Raw genomic sequence first — 22,801 nt, forward strand, 5'->3', positions numbered from 1 at the left:
GTAGATATATGTATATGTGTAACTGATTCACTTTTCCGTACAGCAGAAACTAACACAAATTGTAGATCAACTCTGCTCCAATAAAAATCTTTTAAAATTACTTAATTAATTAATTAAAAACAAGAAAAGAGAAGGAATGGCCACAGCATTGATGTCAGACAGTCCTCAGTTAAAATCTTGGCTCCACCATTTACCACTCAGGTGGCTTTGGACAAACAAATCTGAAGCTCAGTATTCCTACCTATAAGATGGAAATAACAGTCCCTCCTGCACAGGGGTTCTGGGGAGATTAAATGAGATTATGTAGGATGAAGGCTGGCACTTTATAGGTGCCCAATAAGCAATAGCGGTTATAATTATTATTACTGGGCATATTCACAGCACACGATTTTTTTGATGCTTTCATAAACAGCAAAGGGAAAGAATTAAAATTGCATGTGTGCAATATGAAAGCAGCAAAATCTTATTAAACCCATCTGTTCTGCTGAGAACCTGAGGCTAATAAGTTTGGTTTTCCATTATTTTGTGAGATCCTGAGCATCTCTCCAGAGAGAAAAAGGAGAAGGGGGAGAGGAGGAGGAAGAAGAGAAGAGGGAAGGAATGCACAGACCAAAACAATAACTGTAATTTCTTGATTAAATTAAGCACCGACCAGGAATTCATATTCTTGGCCCCCAAAGGTGTTTTAGTTGCCGTAAACCTACTTAAAGACTGGGAGTGGAATGAGGGGGTGGAGGGAGCCTCAGGCCAACACTACCAAACAATATACGTTTATAAATTTATAAAGTACATTAATAAAGCTCTTTGCAAGTTTGTTAACTTGCTTGGGCTTTCACGAACCCCCTGGAAGCCAACCGGGCGAGTGGTGCGGCTCCCTATTATACTGTGAGGAAACTGAAGCTCAGAGAGGGTCAAGTGCCTCACCAAGGTCACACAACAGAGCCAGGATGTGAACTCAGGTGAGACTGTCTCCCTGATAGTTGGGATATCTGCAATGAGAGGGTTTTGTTCTGAGCCCCCGGGCGACTCCCTGTGTGGTCTCTGCTCCAGTGCCGTGTGGGGTGGGGATAATGGTAGAAGGAGTGGGGAGGACCCCTGCCCACAAGTGGTCCCAGGCCTGTGAGCAGCCACGGCACACCCTTCAACAGGTCATGCGGTGTGAATCACGGTTCGGTTGTATGCATCCACCTGGCCTGGAGGGCCATTGGCGCCTGGCTTGCTGGGCACACCCACCCCCCACCCCCAAGGGAGTTCCTGATTCTGCTCAGGATACAGGATGCAGCACTAAGGCACAGTCCTGCCCTCAACAAGCTCTCTGCCCAGAAAAAGAAAAGACCCAGGAGCGGACACACGGAGGACATGTAGCAAAGGTCACAAAAGGAGCATACACTAGTCACATGAGGGACAAAGGATTAATACTATCAAGTGGAAGGGCTCCGGGGCACTCCCTGGAGAGGTGACATGCAAGCTGAATTTTGAAAAGATGGATAGGAGCCCCTCAGAGCCTGGAAGAGTAGGCCGAGCAGGAGAGAGGCCACACTGCCCACGAAGGCCCAGAGAGGGAGGTATCATCGTACCCAGTGCCTCCTGAGCACTCACGTGTTTGAGCACTGGATACACGATGTGCCATCTCTGTGCACGCTCCTGCCCGCCCCGGAAGGTAAGTTACAGCGAGGAGACTGAGGCTCAGAGGGGTCAAGCAACTTGCCCAAGGTCACACAGCTGGTAACTGACAGGGTGGGACTGGCTCTGTGTGGTCCTGAGGGTGGGCTCGTGGCCCACCCCAGGCAAAAGAGGCAGATGCTGGGTGCAGAGGCTCTGGAATGCCAGCAAAGGCCCTGTGGTTTGCTTAGCACAGTTTCGAGGATGTGGAACCTTCTAACACATGTTCCTGTCCTGCCCCTACATGTGTATGAATAAGTGCATTTAACATTGTAAGTAGAGTGTTGTCATGATTCGGACGGATCATTGGGAAGGAACAATGCTGACTTTGCTCCTTTGCTTTCTGTGTCAGAACCGTATAGGGGCCTCCCTCACACCCCGTATTGGATGCATGTAAGCCTCACGATTAGTTAATAAAACAACTTGAGTCAGTCTCCTTTCTTCTCCCCTTAGCCATCATTCTGAGGGACGGTGTTTCTCGGGCCTTCAATATTAGGATAACCATTGGGACGTGCAAACATTGCCCTCTGGCAGTTAGGGAATTTTCTAGAAGAGAAGGCCTGTGGGTAGTGGAGAGTCAAGGTTGGCTTCTGAGAGGAGAGGGCCATGGTCGGATGTGAGTTGAAGGAAGACCCCAGTGGCTTGAGAGAGGTGAGGCCAGGAGCGAGGAGGAGGCTGTTCCATTTGTCCATGGGGGGCTGGGCGTGGAGTTGCCTGATCTCAGGGCTGGAGCAGAAGGGATGGGTTTTGGGGGAGTGGGGAGTAGGGGCAGGTAGTACAAACCTGCAGGATTCCATGACAAGTTGGCCATCGGGTGAAGGGAGGCCTAGGACATGGCTTTGCTGGCTTCTGCTCGAGGGACCTGGTGGACGATTCAGAGAAGGAGTCACAGGCTGGTGAGCTCAGGGTGGGGCACGGCAGGAAGGTCTGTTAAGAGCCCCTCAACTCTGGACCCCAGCCTTCTAGAGGCTTCCAGGGTGGTAACCACGCAGGCACCCATGCGGCCAGAGATCCCAGAGGGCCAGGCCTGGAGAGCCCACAACACCCTGGGTCCCAGACAGCTTTGGGGCCTCGCCTGTGGGCCCAGAGGGTCACGCGGGCGGGCTGGGGACTCCTGACTCTCAGCCCATTCCCGGCACACGCACACGGCGGGGAGGGAGGGCCCTTCTTTCACACAAGTGCACAAAAACGATGGGCTCAAATGGCCCTGCAACCGGAGTCGGACTCGGTCTAAACAAAAGACGCCCAGTATGCTAAGTGGGGTCTCAGTCCTGGAGGCAGAGGGGGAACAGAGGCGTCCACGTGCATGGACTTGCTGAGGGAGGGGCCCAGCCTCACCCCGGACAGGGCGCAGGGGTTCGAGGGGCAAGGCTGTCCCGTGGACCCCGCAGACCACGTCTCCCGTGGACAGTGCTCGGGGTACCTGAAGAATCGGGCCACAGAGTGTCCAGGGTTCTCTTCTCACCAGAGTGCAGGGTTTATGTCTGGATGGGGGGCAGGGTGCAGGGCGTGGTGTTCACAGCAGCCATGAGAGTGGAGGAGTGTTCCAGGGCTGTGACCTGCCTCGGGGGGCCGCACTCACCTCCTAGGTGGCTGAGGGCAGGGAGAGCTGCAGGCTGGGCCAGGCCTGTCTCAGAAGGCACAGCTGGTCCCTCCAGCTCAAAGACAGGTGGGGGCCCCAGACCCAGAGTTCCAAGCCACGGAGCATGGTGGCCCCAGCTCCCTGTGGTCCTCTCCCCCAGGCAGACGCCCTGCTGCCTTTCTTTCGTCTCCCAGGGAGCCCTGGACCAGCCTGCATCCCCCACCCTGGGAACTGGAAACCCTCCCCAGCTGAGAGCAGCTCCCCCAGCCACATGCAGACTGTGGAGAACTTCATCCAGCTTCCTCATTCACTCACTCGACAGATATTCGTCTATTGCCCGCCAGGCCAGCGCTGTTCTCCGCTCTGGGGGCACAGCAGGAAACAAAGCAGCCTCCCTGGCGCTGCCACGCCCTGGGCAATGCTCCCCAAGTGCCAGTGGCTGCAGCTCCCACCATCATACATGGGTGCAGCGGGGCCCCGGCTTCCCACAGAAGCTCCCGTCCCACCAGGCTCCCCCGGGGCCAGGCAGGGCCCTCCTGAGGCTGACGTCCACCCCTTCTCACTCCGTCCTCTCTTTCCACAGTGGGGACTGGCTCTTGAGCTTTGTGTACCGCACGTCCTCCGTGAAGCTCCGAGTGGCCGGCCTACAGCCCGTGCTGCTGCAGGACAAGAGGGTGGAGAACGTGGACCTGTCCTCCGTGGTGAGTATCACCTGTCCCTCCTGGGGCTGGAGGGGTGGGCACTTCGTTACTCCAGCCCAGCAACCCAGGTCCCAGGGACACTGGCACGGGCTCAGTCCACCCCAGAGGAGGGAGATCATGAGAATTCACTTGGGAAGAGGTAACTCCTGCTCACGGGCACCATCCTTGTGCTGGGGCATTGTCCCCAGGCCTCTGGGGCGGGCACTGTTATCCCCATTTCACAGATTAGGAAACTGAGACTTAGAAAAGTTCCCATCACACAACTAGCAACTAATAGCCTGGATTTGAACCTCCAGAGCCCATGCTCTTGCCCCCGTATCACTGCCCTCCCACTACGCCTCCCCCCACTACCTCCACTTGCTCCCCCAGCCGAGATTACTAGTCAAGACAGTCTGTTTCTCCTGGAAGTAACCAAAACAACCAGAGGACACAAGTGGAGGCATTCAGGCTGGACCAGAGCAGAAACACCCAGTTTCCAGGCTGTGAAACCGTGGAATACAGAGCAGGGAAAGTGTGTTCCAAGGTCCCCCACCTTGGAAGCATCTGGAGAGTTTATTTTAAATGCAGATCCCAGAGCCCCACTGCCCAGACCTCCTAAATCAGTCTCTAGGAAGTGGAGCCTGAAAGTCTGCATTTTAAACATACGCCCCAAGGATTCTTACACATCTCAGACTAGGCAGGGCAGACAATGAAAAGGATTCTTGCTGGGAATGGAATGCGAGGGGGCCCACCCCAGCAGCTACACAAACCTAATTTGAGTTTCTAGAGCCATCTTTTGGGCTTGGAGAAACCTCGTCCACCCACCACATGTCTGTCACAGGGAGTTAATAATAGCTTCATGTGCGGACACTCACTTGATGCCCAGCTCTGCCCTAAACCTTTTGCAGTATCCGTATCCCCACTGTACAGATGAGGACACTGAGGCTTTGAGAGGCTAAGGGACTTGCCCAGGGTCACAGAGCAGGAACATGGCTGAGCAGGACTCATGCCCAGCAGGACGGAAGCCAATGGGCATCGCTCCCGGTTGGGTAGATGTGAGAACCAGTGGGAGAGGTGCCAGCTGCCAGGAGGGTGAGAATAATGAGCTGCAGTTATGTCCCCAAGCAAACGCAGCCAGTGAAAATTCCCGTGTTGCAAGGTTCACGAGAACAGGAACTTTGTTTTCCAGTTATTACATTGCCGGCTGCCATTTATCAAGTACCAAGCATTTCCTGAGCGTAACCCAGTTTCCCCAGGTACCACATAAGTAATTTGAGTCAGCCGCACCATCCTGCATGAAAGCAGACATTCCAGGCCCCTCCCTGGGCATCTGAAGACTCCCTTGGGGAGGGGCACCCCGGAGGACCCTGGCTTCTCCCTTCAGCTTCAACAGCAGCCTGGCCCAACGACACGCACGCACGCACACACACGCACACACTGCACCTCGTGGTAGGGGAAGCCGGGCACCCTGACCCACCCCCACCAGCACAGCCAATGCTGGGTTGCATGCTTATTGAAACTTGACTGAGGGTTGAAGAGAGCACAGGGGGATTCTAGCACAAAAACTTAAAACCAGAACGTTATCAGGCACTGCTGCCACTGAAGCTCGTGGGCCATCACCTTGCCCCGAGGTCCCCTGGGCCTCCTACCCAGACTGCCACCATGTCACTGGGGCCAACTTGTCCTGGCTTGTATCTTCACTCCCCCAAACTCCCAGGGCCCTAGCTCACAAGTCCTGACCCACCAGACAACACGAGTGAAGCAGTCCCGTGCCTTCCTGACCGGCAGCTTTGGGGGTTGCTATTGGTCCAAGAATAAGAAGAGTTTCTAGACTCATCCACCCATGAAACTTATCACTCCTAATTCAAGAGGCAGTCTTCCCAGGACAGACATGAACTTCAACCCCTAGAGCCATCTCTTTAGATCATCTTTATCCCTGACAGACCTGCTTCACGTGATGTCAACTTCACAGCAATCCCGTACAGTAGGTACTGGGCATCCCCAAGTCACACCCTGGAAAACTGAGGCTTGAGAGAATAGATTCAGTGTAGCCAGAGAGTCATAGATCTGGTCTCTGAAACCAGGTCCAGAGCCTGTGCTGTCCACCTCCCTGTGGGAGTGAGGAAAGCTGGGTAACAAGACCAGGAAACAGCAGGACTCAGTGATGCCTCCTGGCCCGTGTCCAGGGGTCTCTGTCCTGTTTGAGGTCCCTGTACCCTGATGGGGTGAAGGGGAGAAGTGACTTGATGCCTCACCACTCCAGGGGTCTTCCTCTGCCACAAGAATCAAATGTGAAAAGGAATGGCTGAACGTTCCTTTCGAATGAAAATTTCCTTTAAATGCTACAAAGCCCCTGAAAGATAGTTTCTGCCCTGGGAAGCCCCTGAATAGGATACAGTGGGAAGAGCACAGCCTTTGGTGCCAGAGAGGCCTGGCTTAGAATCCGGGCTCTGCCACTGGTATACTGGCTGTGTGACCTTAGGCCGGTGACTGAACCTCTCTGTGCCTCGGTTTCCTCATCCTAGAAACAAGAGATATCACCTATCTGCCAGGGCACATGCGAGATGGTTGGTGCACAGTAGGCCCTCGTCTAATGCTGGTTTCCGCGTCTCCTGCCCCTGTGTCCACCTTCAGTTCTGCCTCTGGGACCACAGCTTCAGAGACTCCTCTCCCCACTCAGACTGCCTTCATGGCAGCTTCCCAGCTCCTGCCTAACCATAGCTCTTTATCGCATTAGGAGCACATCACAAAAAGCAGTGCTCTCCTCTTCTGGGTAATTAGAGGTAATTAGCATTGCCTTTGTGCTGCCCTCCTCTTTTCCTTGAAAATTCTTGCTGGAAGAGAGGTTGCTGGCAAGAGTCCTCATGACTGCTGTTGCGAAGCACTGGCTGCCCTGTGCTCGGAGCAGAAACCTACAGGACCTTCTACAGGAGGATTTCCTTCTCCCTGCTGGGCTGACGTGGGCAGAGCCCTCTGGGCACCATCCCAGCGTCAGCCACCGGACACAAACGTGGTCTGCGGTGGCTCCTGATCTCAGGACAAGCCAGAGCAGGAGTGAGCCAGGGGCAGGCCCTGTCACAGGCAGAGGGCATCTCTGGTGAACGGAGCAGACAAAGGCCAGGCTGCCTGCCAGCGTTTCAGGCTCTCCTGTGTGGGGACTGGGTTGCAGCGGGTGGGGGTTTCTGCCACCCCGGGGGCCACGTCATGAGGTTTCTTGTGGGGGCAGAGACCCAGCCCAGGGTCTCTGGAGTCTTGGTGTCCCAAAAATACGCCAGCTGGCTTCTAGAGCTTAGCACAGGGCTTGGCACACAATAGACATTCAGTAATTATAACAATACTAACAACAATAGCCAGCGTGCCAGACACAGCTCTGCATGGTTTACAGACCTTATGTCACTTGATCCCCATAGCTGTCCCATGAAGTAGGGATAATAACCCCATTGTACAGGTATAGAAACTGAGGCCGCAGGAAGGGACACTGCATGTGAGTGGCAGAGCCAGATGAACTAGGGAACCTACCTCAGAGCCTGGGCTCTTAAACAGTGCATTCACCCTGCATTCACGCATCTCTGTGGCTTCCAGTCAGTGACCTCCAACTCTAGGCCAATAAGCCTGTGACGTGTATTATCTCGTTGAATCCTCAACAACCAGCCCACGTGGTGTATGGCGTACGTATCTTTATTAGCCCCATTTTACAGAGGCGGAAACTGAGGCCTAAGAGGTAAAGGAACCCCAGGGGACCTGATAGTCTTGGAAATTGTTGACCAGGCAGAGACAGGTGGCAGCAGCTTTGGTTTGGGCAAGTCAAGGTGTCTTGCAAGGCAGGAAACCAGGAGTGCTGAGGCCCATTCATCCTGTATATGTAGTTGATTTACAACATTGTGTTAGTTTCAGGTATACAGCAAAGTGATTCAGTTATATGTGTGTGTATATTTATTTATTTATTTATTTATTTATTTATAAAAGAGACTTTAATTTTTTAAGTAAGGACAGTTTAAAAAATAAGAAAAGAGCATCCTAATGTCCATAGCAGCGCTATTTACAGTAGCCAGGACGTGGAAGCAACCTAAATGTTCATCAGCAGAAGAATGGATAAAGAAGATGTGGTACATACATACAATGGAGTATTACTCAGCCATAAAAAAGAATGAAGTAATGCCATTTGCAGCAACGTAGATGGACCTAGAGATTGTCATACTGAATGAAGATATTGCTTATATGTGGAATCTAAAAAAGGGGTACAAATGAATTTATCTACAAAACAGAAATAGAGTTATAGATGTAGAAAATAAACTTACGGTTACCAGTGGGTAAGGGGTGGGGGGAGGGATAAATTGGGAGATTGGGATTGACATATACACACTACTCTAGACAAAATAGATAACTAATAAGGACCTACTGTATAGCACAGGGAACTCTACTCAATACTCTGTAATGGCCTGTATGGGAGAAGAATCTAAAAAAGAGTAGATATATGTATATGTGTAACTGATTCACTTTTCCGTACAGCAGAAACTAACACAAATTGTAGATCAACTCTGCTCCAATAAAAATCTTTTAAAATTACTTAATTAATTAATTAAAAACAAGAAAAGAGAAGGAATGGCCACAGCATTGATGTCAGACAGTCCTCAGTTAAAATCTTGGCTCCACCATTTACCACTCAGGTGGCTTTGGACAAACAAATCTGAAGCTCAGTATTCCTACCTATAAGATGGAAATAACAGTCCCTCCTGCACAGGGGTTCTGGGGAGATTAAATGAGATTATGTAGGATGAAGGCTGGCACTTTATAGGTGCCCAATAAGCAATAGCGGTTATAATTATTATTACTGGGCATATTCACAGCACACGATTTTTTTGATGCTTTCATAAACAGCAAAGGGAAAGAATTAAAATTGCATGTGTGCAATATGAAAGCAGCAAAATCTTATTAAACCCATCTGTTCTGCTGAGAACCTGAGGCTAATAAGTTTGGTTTTCCATTATTTTGTGAGATCCTGAGCATCTCTCCAGAGAGAAAAAGGAGAAGGGGGAGAGGAGGAGGAAGAAGAGAAGAGGGAAGGAATGCACAGACCAAAACAATAACTGTAATTTCTTGATTAAATTAAGCACCGACCAGGAATTCATATTCTTGGCCCCCAAAGGTGTTTTAGTTGCCGTAAACCTACTTAAAGACTGGGAGTGGAATGAGGGGGTGGAGGGAGCCTCAGGCCAACACTACCAAACAATATACGTTTATAAATTTATAAAGTACATTAATAAAGCTCTTTGCAAGTTTGTTAACTTGCTTGGGCTTTCACGAACCCCCTGGAAGCCAACCGGGCGAGTGGTGCGGCTCCCTATTATACTGTGAGGAAACTGAAGCTCAGAGAGGGTCAAGTGCCTCACCAAGGTCACACAACAGAGCCAGGATGTGAACTCAGGTGAGACTGTCTCCCTGATAGTTGGGATATCTGCAATGAGAGGGTTTTGTTCTGAGCCCCCGGGCGACTCCCTGTGTGGTCTCTGCTCCAGTGCCGTGTGGGGTGGGGATAATGGTAGAAGGAGTGGGGAGGACCCCTGCCCACAAGTGGTCCCAGGCCTGTGAGCAGCCACGGCACACCCTTCAACAGGTCATGCGGTGTGAATCACGGTTCGGTTGTATGCATCCACCTGGCCTGGAGGGCCATTGGCGCCTGGCTTGCTGGGCACACCCACCCCCCACCCCCAAGGGAGTTCCTGATTCTGCTCAGGATACAGGATGCAGCACTAAGGCACAGTCCTGCCCTCAACAAGCTCTCTGCCCAGAAAAAGAAAAGACCCAGGAGCGGACACACGGAGGACATGTAGCAAAGGTCACAAAAGGAGCATACACTAGTCACATGAGGGACAAAGGATTAATACTATCAAGTGGAAGGGCTCCGGGGCACTCCCTGGAGAGGTGACATGCAAGCTGAATTTTGAAAAGATGGATAGGAGCCCCTCAGAGCCTGGAAGAGTAGGCCGAGCAGGAGAGAGGCCACACTGCCCACGAAGGCCCAGAGAGGGAGGTATCATCGTACCCAGTGCCTCCTGAGCACTCACGTGTTTGAGCACTGGATACACGATGTGCCATCTCTGTGCACGCTCCTGCCCGCCCCGGAAGGTAAGTTACAGCGAGGAGACTGAGGCTCAGAGGGGTCAAGCAACTTGCCCAAGGTCACACAGCTGGTAACTGACAGGGTGGGACTGGCTCTGTGTGGTCCTGAGGGTGGGCTCGTGGCCCACCCCAGGCAAAAGAGGCAGATGCTGGGTGCAGAGGCTCTGGAATGCCAGCAAAGGCCCTGTGGTTTGCTTAGCACAGTTTCGAGGATGTGGAACCTTCTAACACATGTTCCTGTCCTGCCCCTACATGTGTATGAATAAGTGCATTTAACATTGTAAGTAGAGTGTTGTCATGATTCGGACGGATCATTGGGAAGGAACAATGCTGACTTTGCTCCTTTGCTTTCTGTGTCAGAACCGTATAGGGGCCTCCCTCACACCCCGTATTGGATGCATGTAAGCCTCACGATTAGTTAATAAAACAACTTGAGTCAGTCTCCTTTCTTCTCCCCTTAGCCATCATTCTGAGGGACGGTGTTTCTCGGGCCTTCAATATTAGGATAACCATTGGGACGTGCAAACATTGCCCTCTGGCAGTTAGGGAATTTTCTAGAAGAGAAGGCCTGTGGGTAGTGGAGAGTCAAGGTTGGCTTCTGAGAGGAGAGGGCCATGGTCGGATGTGAGTTGAAGGAAGACCCCAGTGGCTTGAGAGAGGTGAGGCCAGGAGCGAGGAGGAGGCTGTTCCATTTGTCCATGGGGGGCTGGGCGTGGAGTTGCCTGATCTCAGGGCTGGAGCAGAAGGGATGGGTTTTGGGGGAGTGGGGAGTAGGGGCAGGTAGTACAAACCTGCAGGATTCCATGACAAGTTGGCCATCGGGTGAAGGGAGGCCTAGGACATGGCTTTGCTGGCTTCTGCTCGAGGGACCTGGTGGACGATTCAGAGAAGGAGTCACAGGCTGGTGAGCTCAGGGTGGGGCACGGCAGGAAGGTCTGTTAAGAGCCCCTCAACTCTGGACCCCAGCCTTCTAGAGGCTTCCAGGGTGGTAACCACGCAGGCACCCATGCGGCCAGAGATCCCAGAGGGCCAGGCCTGGAGAGCCCACAACACCCTGGGTCCCAGACAGCTTTGGGGCCTCGCCTGTGGGCCCAGAGGGTCACGCGGGCGGGCTGGGGACTCCTGACTCTCAGCCCATTCCCGGCACACGCACACGGCGGGGAGGGAGGGCCCTTCTTTCACACAAGTGCACAAAAACGATGGGCTCAAATGGCCCTGCAACCGGAGTCGGACTCGGTCTAAACAAAAGACGCCCAGTATGCTAAGTGGGGTCTCAGTCCTGGAGGCAGAGGGGGAACAGAGGCGTCCACGTGCATGGACTTGCTGAGGGAGGGGCCCAGCCTCACCCCGGACAGGGCGCAGGGGTTCGAGGGGCAAGGCTGTCCCGTGGACCCCGCAGACCACGTCTCCCGTGGACAGTGCTCGGGGTACCTGAAGAATCGGGCCACAGAGTGTCCAGGGTTCTCTTCTCACCAGAGTGCAGGGTTTATGTCTGGATGGGGGGCAGGGTGCAGGGCGTGGTGTTCACAGCAGCCATGAGAGTGGAGGAGTGTTCCAGGGCTGTGACCTGCCTCGGGGGGCCGCACTCACCTCCTAGGTGGCTGAGGGCAGGGAGAGCTGCAGGCTGGGCCAGGCCTGTCTCAGAAGGCACAGCTGGTCCCTCCAGCTCAAAGACAGGTGGGGGCCCCAGACCCAGAGTTCCAAGCCACGGAGCATGGTGGCCCCAGCTCCCTGTGGTCCTCTCCCCCAGGCAGACGCCCTGCTGCCTTTCTTTCGTCTCCCAGGGAGCCCTGGACCAGCCTGCATCCCCCACCCTGGGAACTGGAAACCCTCCCCAGCTGAGAGCAGCTCCCCCAGCCACATGCAGACTGTGGAGAACTTCATCCAGCTTCCTCATTCACTCACTCGACAGATATTCGTCTATTGCCCGCCAGGCCAGCGCTGTTCTCTGCTCTGGGGGCACAGCAGGAAACAAAGCAGCCTCCCTGGCGCTGCCACGCCCTGGGCAATGCTCCCCAAGTGCCAGTGGCTGCAGCTCCCACCATCATACATGGGTGCAGCGGGGCCCCGGCTTCCCACAGAAGCTCCCGTCCCACCAGGCTCCCCCGGGGCCAGGCAGGGCCCTCCTGAGGCTGACGTCCACCCCTTCTCACTCCGTCCTCTCTTTCCACAGTGGGGACTGGCTCTTGAGCTTTGTGTACCGCACGTCCTCCGTGAAGCTCCGAGTGGCCGGCCTACAGCCCGTGCTGCTGCAGGACAAGAGGGTGGAGAACGTGGACCTGTCCTCCGTGGTGAGTATCACCTGTCCCTCCTGGGGCTGGAGGGGTGGGCACTTCGTTACTCCAGCCCAGCAACCCAGGTCCCAGGGACACTGGCACGGGCTCAGTCCACCCCAGAGGAGGGAGATCATGAGAATTCACTTGGGAAGAGGTAACTCCTGCTCACGGGCACCATCCTTGTGCTGGGGCATTGTCCCCAGGCCTCTGGGGCGGGCACTGTTATCCCCATTTCACAGATTAGGAAACTGAGACTTAGAAAAGTTCCCATCACACAACTAGCAACTAATAGCCTGGATTTGAACCTCCAGAGCCCATGCTCTTGCCCCCGTATCACTGCCCTCCCACTACGCCTCCCCCCACTACCTCCACTCGCTCCCCCAGCCGAGATTACTAGTCAAGACAGTCTGTTTCTCCTGGAAGTAACCAAAACAACCAGAGGACACAAGTGGAGGCATTCAGGCTGGACCAGAGCAGAAACACCCAGTTTCCAGGCTGTGAAACCGTGGAATACAGAGCAGGGAAAGTGTGTTCCAAGGTCCCCCACCTTGGAAGCATCTGGAGAGTTTATTTTAAATGCAGATCCCAGAGCCCCACTGCCCAGACCTCCTAAATCAGTCTCTAGGAAGTGGAGCCTGAAAGTCTGCATTTTAAACATACGCCCCAAGGATTCTTACACATCTCAGACTAGGCAGGGCAGACAATGAAAAGGATTCTTGCTGGGAATGGAATGCGAGGGGGCCCACCCCAGCAGCTACACAAACCTAATTTGAGTTTCTAGAGCCATCTTTTGGGCTTGGAGAAACCTCGTCCACCCACCACATGTCTGTCACAGGGAGTTAATAATAGCTTCATGTGCGGACACTCACTTGATGCCCAGCTCTGCCCTAAACCTTTTGCAGTATCCGTATCCCCACTGTACAGATGAGGACACTGAGGCTTTGAGAGGCTAAGGGACTTGCCCAGGGTCACAGAGCAGGAACATGGCTGAGCAGGACTCGTGCCCAGCAGGACGGAAGCCAATGGGCATCGCTCCCGGTTGGGTAGATGTGAGAACCAGTGGGAGAGGTGCCAGCTGCCAGGAGGGTGAGAATAATGAGCTGCAGTTATGTCCCCAAGCAAACGCAGCCAGTGAAAATTCCCGTGTTGCAAGGTTCACGAGAACAGGAACTTTGTTTTCCAGTTATTACATTGCCGGCTGCCATTTATCAAGTACCAAGCATTTCCTGAGCGTAACCCAGTTTCCCCAGGTACCACATAAGTAATTTGAGTCAGCCGCACCATCCTGCATGAAAGCAGACATTCCAGGCCCCTCCCTGGGCATCTGAAGACTCCCTTGGGGAGGGGCACCCCGGAGGACCCTGGCTTCTCCCTTCAGCTTCAACAGCAGCCTGGCCCAACGACACGCACGCACACACGCGTGCGCGCACACACACGCACACACTGCACCTCGTGGTAGGGGAAGCCGGGCACCCTGACCCACCCCCACCAGCACAGCCAATGCTGGGTTGCATGCTTATTGAAACTTGACTGAGGGTTGAAGAGAGCACAGGGGGATTCTAGCACAAAAACTTAAAACCAGAACGTTATCAGGCACTGCTGCCACTGAAGCTCGTGGGCCATCACCTTGCCCCGAGGTCCCCTGGGCCTCCTACCCAGACTGCCACCATGTCACTGGGGCCAACTTGTCCTGGCTTGTATCTTCACTCCCCCAAACTCCCAGGGCCCTAGCTCACAAGTCCTGACCCACCAGACAACACGAGTGAAGCAGTCCCGTGCCTTCCTGACCGGCAGCTTTGGGGGTTGCTATTGGTCCAAGAATAAGAAGAGTTTCTAGACTCATCCACCCATGAAACTTATCACTCCTAATTCAAGAGGCAGTCTTCCCAGGACAGACATGAACTTCAACCCCTAGAGCCATCTCTTTAGATCATCTTTATCCCTGACAGACCTGCTTCACGTGATGTCAACTTCACAGCAATCCCGTACAGTAGGTACTGGGCATCCCCAAGTCACACCCTGGAAAACTGAGGCTTGAGAGAATAGATTCAGTGTAGCCAGAGAGTCATAGATCTGGTCTCTGAAACCAGGTCCAGAGCCTGTGCTGTCCACCTCCCTGTGGGAGTGAGGAAAGCTGGGTAACAAGACCAGGAAACAGCAGGACTCAGTGATGCCTCCTGGCCCGTGTCCAGGGGTCTCTGTCCTGTTTGAGGTCCCTGTACCCTGATGGGGTGAAGGGGAGAAGTGACTTGATGCCTCACCACTCCAGGGGTCTTCCTCTGCCACAAGAATCAAATGTGAAAAGGAATGGCTGAACGTTCCTTTCGAATGAAAATTTCCTTTAAATGCTACAAAGCCCCTGAAAGATAGTTTCTGCCCTGGGAAGCCCCTGAATAGGATACAGTGGGAAGAGCACAGCCTTTGGTGCCAGAGAGGCCTGGCTTAGAATCCGGGCTCTGCCACTGGTATACTGGCTGTGTGACCTTAGGCCGGTGACTGAACCTCTCTGTGCCTCGGTTTCCTCATCCTAGAAACAAGAGATATCACCTATCTGCCAGGGCACATGCGAGATGGTTGGTGCACAGTAGGCCCTCGTCTAATGCTGGTTTCCGCGTCTCCTGCCCCTGTGTCCACCTTCAGTTCTGCCTCTGGGACCACAGCTTCAGAGACTCCTCTCCCCACTCAGACTGCCTTCATGGCAGCTTCCCAGCTCCTGCCTAACCATAGCTCTTTATCGCATTAGGAGCACATCACAAAAAGCAGTGCTCTCCTCTTCTGGGTAATTAGAGGTAATTAGCATTGCCTTTGTGCTGCCCTCCTCTTTTCCTTGAAAATTCTTGCTGGAAGAGAGGTTGCTGGCAAGAGTCCTCATGACTGCTGTTGCGAAGCACTGGCTGCCCTGTGCTCGGAGCAGAAACCTACAGGACCTTCTACAGGAGGATTTCCCTCTCCCTGCTGGGCTGACGTGGGCAGAGCCCTCTGGGCACCATCCCAGCGTCAGCCACCGGACACAAACGTGGTCTGCGGTGGCTCCTGATCTCAGGACAAGCCAGAGCAGGAGTGAGCCAGGGGCAGGCCCTGTCACAGGCAGAGGGCATCTCTGGTGAACGGAGCAGACAAAGGCCAGGCTGCCTGCCAGCGTTTCAGGCTCTCCTGTGTGGGGACTGGGTTGCAGCGGGTGGGGGTTTCTGCCACCCCGGGGGCCACGTCATGAGGTTTCTTGTGGGGGCAGAGACCCAGCCCAGGGTCTCTGGAGTCTTGGTGTCCCAAAAATACGCCAGCTGGCTTCTAGAGCTTAGCACAGGGCTTGGCACACAATAGACATTCAGTAATTATAACAATAATAACAACAATAGCCAGCGTGCCAGACACAGCTCTGCATGGTTTACAGACCTTATGTCACTTGATCCCCATAGCTGTCCCATGAAGTAGGGATAATAACCCCATTGTACAGGTATAGAAACTGAGGCCGCAGGAAGGGACACTGCATGTGAGTGGCAGAGCCAGATGAACTAGGGAACCTACCTCAGAGCCTGGGCTCTTAAACAGTGCATTCACCCTGCATTCACGCATCTCTGTGGCTTCCAGTCAGTGACCTCCAACTCTAGGCCAATAAGCCTGTGACGTGTATTATCTCGTTGAATCCTCAACAACCAGCCCACGTGGTGTATGGCGTACGTATCTTTATTAGCCCCATTTTACAGAGGCGGAAACTGAGGCCTAAGAGGTAAAGGAACCCCAGGGGACCTGATAGTCTTGGAAATTGTTGACCAGGCAGAGACAGGTGGCAGCAGCTTTGGTTTGGGCAAGTCAAGGTGTCTTGCAAGGCAGGAAACCAGGAGTGCTGAGGCCCATTCATCCTGTGTGGATCTGGTTACCCTCAGCACCTACAGTGTACAGGGCTGTATGTGGGGAGTAGAGGTGAGTTAGAGGTGTGCACTTCCTCAGCTCACACGGTCTCTCAGAACACAGACAGATGCAGGCAGATGAAGACGATGGTGTGTAGTGAGTGCTGTTGCAGGGGAGCCCCAGAAAGGGCCCGTAACCAGCGTGGGGAGGTGAGGGAGGCTTCTCAGCACCAGGGACATCGAGCATATCCAGACAGGTGGCAGATTTCAATCTAGACAGCCAGGGAGATGGTCTTGGGCTGAAATCTTTATCCAACATCAGCCACGCCAGAATGTTCCACTGCTCAGAAGGGATTCTTTTCCCATCCACCTCACTCCTGCTCTCCCATCCCTCTGGCTACCTGTAAAATTGGAACTCTGCCAGCCAGTTCTGCCTCTGGGTCTTTGCAGAATGGCAGATCAGGGACTAGGGTTGGCTGAGACCTAGATCAACCTGTAGCCAAGAAGGTCCAGAGCTGTGCATTCTAGGGCAGCTGCACAGTGGAATTTCCATCTGCAATCAGCTGTAGCCAGTAGCCGTAAACACCTCCCTCACTTCCTGTCCCGCCTGCCTCCACCCAGCCCTAGTACCAGCCCTTCACCAACATTAAAAAGGTATAGGGAGGGGGCTTCCCTGGTGGCGCAGTGGTTGCGCGTCCGCCTGCCGATGCAGGGGAACCGGGTTCGCGCCCCGGTCTGGGAGGATCCCACATGCCGCGGAGCGGCTGGGCCCGTGAGCCATGGCCGCTGAGCCTGCGCGTCAGCTGTAGCCAGTAGCCGTAAACACCTCCCTCACTTCCTGTCCCGCCTGCCTCCACCCAGCCCTAGTACCAGCCCTTCACCAACATTAAAAAGGTATAGGGAGACCATCCTTGTCTGTCCCTGTGGGTCTAGGTTTCTGCTGGCCTGGATTCAGATGTGATGGCTAGAGCTTCAGCAGCCATTTTGGGTTCCCGAATGGATCTGCCTAGCTCACTCCCTACCTTCTATCCCTCCTTCCAAGAAAATTATATTAAAAGGAACTCATATTTATGGCGCACCTACTGTGTACCAGGTGCTGTGCCTTGTGGTTTGTATTATTTCTTCCCACCAACCCCATGCGATGGATATCACTAACCCTAATTGTGTAATGTCCCTATAAAAGTGTTTGGGGTCATATATGGAACAGAATAGTTCCCACAAAGTCCCAGGCCCTTGGAACTCTCATACCAGACATTCAAGGTGTGAGGTATCATGATCCTCATTTTACAGATGGGGAAGCTGGGTTTCAGGACGTTGTACAGACTCACCCAGTTACTAGAAAGCGATAGAGCCAAGTCTGGAACCCCCATGTCTCTGATTCCAAACTTAGGTTCTTTCTAGCGCCATGCAGCCACTAATGTCCACCCGCTATGGAAAGATGCTGCCCTACCTTGACCTCCACCTGAACCCAGGGATCTGAAAAGCCTCTTCTGTGTGTATACATGTGTGTGTTTTCACTGAACACTCTTTAAAAGTGGTTGTAAAGAAAAGAACAAGAAGTAAGCAGGTTATGAGACAATAACAAAACTGTACAGGGAACTGTCTTTTGTGATCTTGCAACGTCATTGGAATAACCCAGTGTGATTTGTGATTCGAATGGAAATGCAGGTGTTACCAGCCGAGCCTTTGTGTTGCTTCCTAAGCTCCCCAGCGCTTTCCTGTCTCCTTTTTAGACAAAAACCTTCCTCTTCAGCCTTGAAGGACTGTTCTGTCTTTTTTTTTTTTTTTTTTTTTTTTTTCTGTGGTACGCGGGCCTCTCACTGTTGTGGCCTCTCCCGTTGCGGAGCACAGGCTCCGGACGCGCAGGCTCCGCGGCATGTGGGATCTTCCCGGACCGGGGCACGAACCCGTGTCCCCTGCATCGGCAGGCGGACTCTCAACCACTGCGCCACCAGGGAAGCCCCGACTGTTCTGTCTTGTGCTTGCCTTTGGCACTAAAGCAGGCACCCTAGGCTGGCTGGGGAGAGCGCAAGGCTCCATCTCAGGGAGGAGATTTGAGCGAAGCAGCCTCCGCTCTCAGCATCTCAAGCACAGCACACGGCTGTGCTTTTCACGTTCTGTGTGTCGTTAAGCAAACCACCACCCCTCTCTGGGTTTCTCTTTTCTCGTCTGTAAAATGAAAATGATTTTTAAAGTCTTCCCCACCACACACCCGATTTTCTATGAAGTGAACAGGCCTGGATTCAGACCCCAGCTCTGACACCTGGGGGACCTTGGGCAGGTCACTTTACCTCTCTGCCTCAATTTCTTCATCTCCAATTAGCAGCCAGTACCTGTCAAAGGAGTATATTCAATAAACTCATTTCCTACAATGTATTTAGGACCTACTGTGTGTCGACCGTTGTCCATTTTCACAGTTAGGTATCAGGTACTCCAATCACACCCCTATTTTTCAGTCACTGATATATGCCAACACAAAAATAGGGGAGTCTCTCTTCTCTCAAGAAGGGGGTGGGCACTTCTGAGTTCTTGACCCTTGTCTTGGTGAAGATTCCATCCATAACAAAGGCCCAGATGAAGTGGCTTAAACACGCAAGAGGTGATGCTGTCCCATAGGCAAAGGCCAGTAGAGGCAGTTCAGGGCTGGTGGCTCCATAGCCTTCAGGGGCCAAAGTTCCCTGTCTTGCTACTCTGCCATCCTTAGTGAGCCAACTCATGGCTCATGGTGGCTACCACAGCGCTGGCCATCCTGTCTGAATTCCAGCCAGCAAGAAAGAGGAAATAGGGGGAAAAGCGAAGCACTCCCCCTTTTAAAGAGGATTCCAAGGAGCGCTGCATAACACTGCTGCTTCATCTCATTGGCCAGGACTCATCACCGTAGTACACTTAGCAACAAGGGAGGCTGGAGATTGTACCCAGCTATAAACTAGAGTTCTTATGACTAAGGGAAAGGGGGAGAGTGAATCGTAGAAAGTACCTGGCAATCTTTCTAGCCATAGTTCTATTTTAGATTTGGGGGCTTTTTCCTGGAGGAACCCTCACAGCAACCCTCTGATGTAACTACTCTTACTGTCCCCATTTTACAGCTGAGGCAAATGGGGGTTAGAGGCGTACAGGGGCTTGTCCAAGGTCCCACAGCTGGTGATCCACAGAGCCCTTCCACTGTAACGTAAAGCTGCAGGCAGAGAATGGGAACTTCCACTCCAACTGTATCAGGAGGATCTTTCCTTCCCCCAGAGGACCCAGATTCTGTAGAGAAGCTTCCTTCGTCTTTATTTAATAAATTTTAGAGCAGCCTTTGAACTCAGAGGCTTCCCACCCACTCTGGACTTGAGAATCATTGAGGGCTGGAGTCATGGCATTGGTGAATGGTTGGTGAAGATGCTGAGGGAGAGGCCCAGGAGCCCTGGGGAGGACTGGGCTCTGCCTACCACCCGTGGTCCTCACTCACTGTCCTCCTGCAGGTCAGCGGCCACTTGGACTACGCCAGGCAGATGGACGTCATCCTGAAGGCCGTGGGCATCCACACCAAGCCGAGCTGGGACGAGAAGGGGCTCTTGCTGGCCCCAGGCAGCCCGCCCCAAGAGGAGCCTCGCCAGGCAGCAGCCCCCTCCTCATCAGATAAGACCACCAACCAGGACGGGCAAACCCAAGGTCCCACATCCCCTTTGGGAGACACCCCCAAAGCAGCCACATCTCTTGACCCCAGCCAAGCCCAAGTGCCAGTGGGACTGGACCAGTCTGAAGGGGCCTCTCTTCCTGCTGCTGCCAGCCTTGCTGAGAGCCCCCCTGTCTGCAGCCATGGCATGGGCCCCAACCCACTGGGCTGCCCCGACTGTGCCAGCGAGACACAGGGGTCCTGCCCAGAGCTGGACTGACCCCGGAAGAGTCATTCTCCCAGATTTCTATATGCAGTGCTCTCTTACCCCACTCCACCGGGTCCCTCACATGAGCTCTGGAGATGCAGAATTTCTACCACTGTCTTTCCTAAATTGAAGACATTAGTACTGGAAGGAGGGGGATTGTAAGAAGACACCGTCCCCTCCCCAAGGAAGCAAGGCTAGAGCTCTGCAGAGTCAACCAAGCACAGTATAGAGCCCCAGGACTCGACCAGCCGTGGGCCCCCTGGGCTTCGGGTCAGAGCTGTAGGGTCTGGTTGCCCGTCAGGTGACTCGGGAGCTCTGTGGAGCCTCAGGCTCCCACCCAGCCACACTCCCCAGCCTCAAAAGCCTGGTGTCTGCCAACCCATTCTCCAGGGCTGCCTGCCAGCCCACAGGCACCACTGCCACACCTACAGAGCAGGTACAAGTGGGGCAGGCAGCTTATTCTCTCTGCTCTTGGGAGATCCGATGAGATCTGCCACAGGCAGCTGTACAGGCTGTGCACCGCACAACTACAGGGGAAGCATCGGAAAGACGTGATGTGAAGGGCGCCCCCCAAAGTTATGCCACGCAGTGGCCCTGGATATCATTGTTACAGAACAATTACAGAACGTGGTGAAAAAATGTTACAGAACGTGGTGAAAAAATGCTGGATCCGCAGGCAGTGTGGACTGGGACTGGGCCTGTGACGAGAATGAATTAGATGGGGAAAGGATTTCCTTTAGCAGAAACAGAGGTGTGATGATTCTAATAATAAATAATAATAACAGCTACCATTTATTAGGTATTTACTGTGTACAGGGTGCTTACATGGATTGTCTCACTTGACCCTCACAACAACCCTATGAGGTAGGTACTATTATTATCTTCATTTTCCCTTGCAGACCCAGAGAGGTTAGGTAAGCTGCCCAAGATCACACAGACGGTCAGTCTCAGACTTCGGTCAGTCGGCCTCTAGAGCCCAAGCTCTTAGCCCCTGTATCTGCATCCCTGGAACCATCCCCTTTGGTCCTCCCACTGTCTCTGAATGCGCGGGCCAGAGATAATCCCCCCCGCATCGTGCAGATGGGGAAACCAAGGCCCAGGCAGAGAAGACATTGACAAGCTCAAGGGAGGCAGCAAGGAGTGGGGAGAGGCAGGGGAATTAGAGTGTTGGAGCCAAATTGGTCTTCAGGGGTATGTGTATTTGTTTGTTCTTTCAAAAAATATTTACAGAACTCCTACTGCTGTTAATCCAAACAGCTCACGTCACCCATGGAAAACTGAGGCCCCGAGAGAGGAAATGACGTTGCTGAGGTCCCAAAGCAAATTCAGGGCAGAGTCTGGACCAGAACCCAGGACACCTGCACCCAGAGCCTCTTCCCACTTCACCAGCTGCTTCTCCAGCCCGAGTGGCCCCTCAAGCGAATTCAGTTCACACCACGGTCACCACCTCAGCTAGTGTTTATTGAGAGCCCACTGGGGCAGGCCTGGGGGTAGAGGGGGAGCCCAATAAGCACCATGGCCCCTCTACAGCCAGTGGCATGGCCAGAATTGAGTCTTCTCAGCACCAAGGAGAGCTCCAGCCGCCCGTGGAGGCCCCTGGGAGTTTGGGTTGATGGAACTTGGAGGTGGGAAGCAGGGTAAGAAAACCTCAGACTAAAAAGAAACCTAGGGGCTTCCCTGGTGGCGCAGTGGTTGCGCGTCCGCCTGCCGATGCAGGGGAACCGGGTTCGCGCCAAGGAAAGGGAGGATAACGCGTGCCGCGGGGCGGCCGGGCCCGTGAGCCATGGCCGCTGAGCCTGCGCGTCCGGAGCCTGTGCTCCGCAACGGGAGAGGCCACAACAGAGGGAGGCCCGCATACCACAAAAAAAAAGAAAAAAAAGAAAAAAAAAAAGAAACCTAAAGCAGGTAAACTTTGGGAACCAAGAGTTCCCCCCTCAGAAAGAAGCAGGTCCCTCTGCCAGGGTCCACCTGCCTGCCCGAGGGCACCAGCCCACACCAGGGACAGCTCTACAACTCTGCTGACCCAGTGGCCACCACCCCCACTTCCCTCACTGATCCCAGGAAAGGCCAGGAGGTGGGCAAGGGCTTGTTCTGTCCCCATCAGCTGGTTCCCTTCTAGGCCCAAGGAAGTCCAGGGCAGAGGAACACCATTCCTGGCGCTGAGCTATCCCTTTCGCTCCAGGAGACGCAGTGCAGCCGCCTGGGAGCTGGGGTGGGGCCCTACCCAGCGCCCACAGCCAGGAGTTGGGGAACCAGAGTCAGGCTGTGGGATCTGGGCCGGGGCTGAAGAGGAGGAGGAAGGTGGAAGAACAGTGGGAATAAATAGCCCTTCCTGGCCCTCAGCCAGAGGCCGGGGGCTGGATGGCCAGGAGCTATAACAGCAGGGACCACCAACCGACCACCTGCCGAGTGCTGGGCATTCTGTGTGCATTATCCGAACGCTCAAGACACCCTAGGAAGCAGGCATCATTACTCCCATTTTGCGTGTGGAATAATAGGCTCAGAGAGGTTAAGTAACTTGTACAAGGACTGGTAAGTGGTGAAGCAGAGGTTCAAATTTATGCCTGCCTGACTCCCAGGCTCGGATGCTTTGTGTGCAGGGAGATGTATCCTGAGAACCTGACTGGTCTGAAAGCTGTCTAGCAAACCATTCTCAGGGTTAAAGATCACCCGAACCAGCACATCTCAAACCATAATGTGCGTAGCATCCACCTGGTGATCAGCAGGTCGGGGTGGGGCAGAGGCGTGCATTTTTAACAGGCTCCAG

General features: G+C 53.6%; 2 protein-coding genes across 2 annotated transcripts in view; one reads left to right on the plus strand and one right to left on the minus strand.

Moving 5' to 3' along the window:
* The window catches only part of LOC102985795 (aflatoxin B1 aldehyde reductase member 2), a 7,224-nt gene extending 4,751 nt beyond the window's left edge, over window positions 1-2,473 (minus strand). The window contains exon 1 of the mRNA XM_028488053.1: window positions 2,446-2,473. Coding sequence (XP_028343854.1) covers window positions 2,446-2,473 — 28 coding nt within the window. The remainder of the gene's footprint in view (window positions 1-2,445) is intronic.
* A 9,067-nt stretch (window positions 2,474-11,540) lies between these two features.
* On the plus strand, window positions 11,541-20,837 carry LOC114485977 (uncharacterized). The gene is made up of 2 exons (XM_028488054.2): window positions 11,541-12,335; window positions 19,633-20,837. Exons 1-2 carry the CDS (start codon window positions 11,541-11,543, stop codon window positions 20,044-20,046), a joined length of 1,209 nt encoding a protein of 402 aa, XP_028343855.1. The 3' UTR covers window positions 20,047-20,837.
* Window positions 20,838-22,801: the final 1,964 nt, after the last annotated feature.

Source organism: Physeter macrocephalus, chromosome 3, assembly GCF_002837175.3.
Source record: "Physeter macrocephalus isolate SW-GA chromosome 3, ASM283717v5, whole genome shotgun sequence".
Lineage (NCBI taxonomy): Eukaryota > Metazoa > Chordata > Mammalia > Artiodactyla > Physeteridae > Physeter > Physeter macrocephalus.

What these genes read in the sequence shown, in the direction of transcription:
- LOC114485977 (XM_028488054.2), top strand. Translation starts at nt 11,541, where the DNA reads ATGGGGGGCAGGGTGCAGGGCGTGGTGTTCACAGCAGCCATGAGAGTG. An exon ending in ACGTGGACCTGTCCTCCGTG is followed by an intron (nt 12,336 to 19,632) that starts GTGAGTATCACC and finishes GTCCTCCTGCAG; the next exon opens with GTCAGCGGCCACTTGGACTA.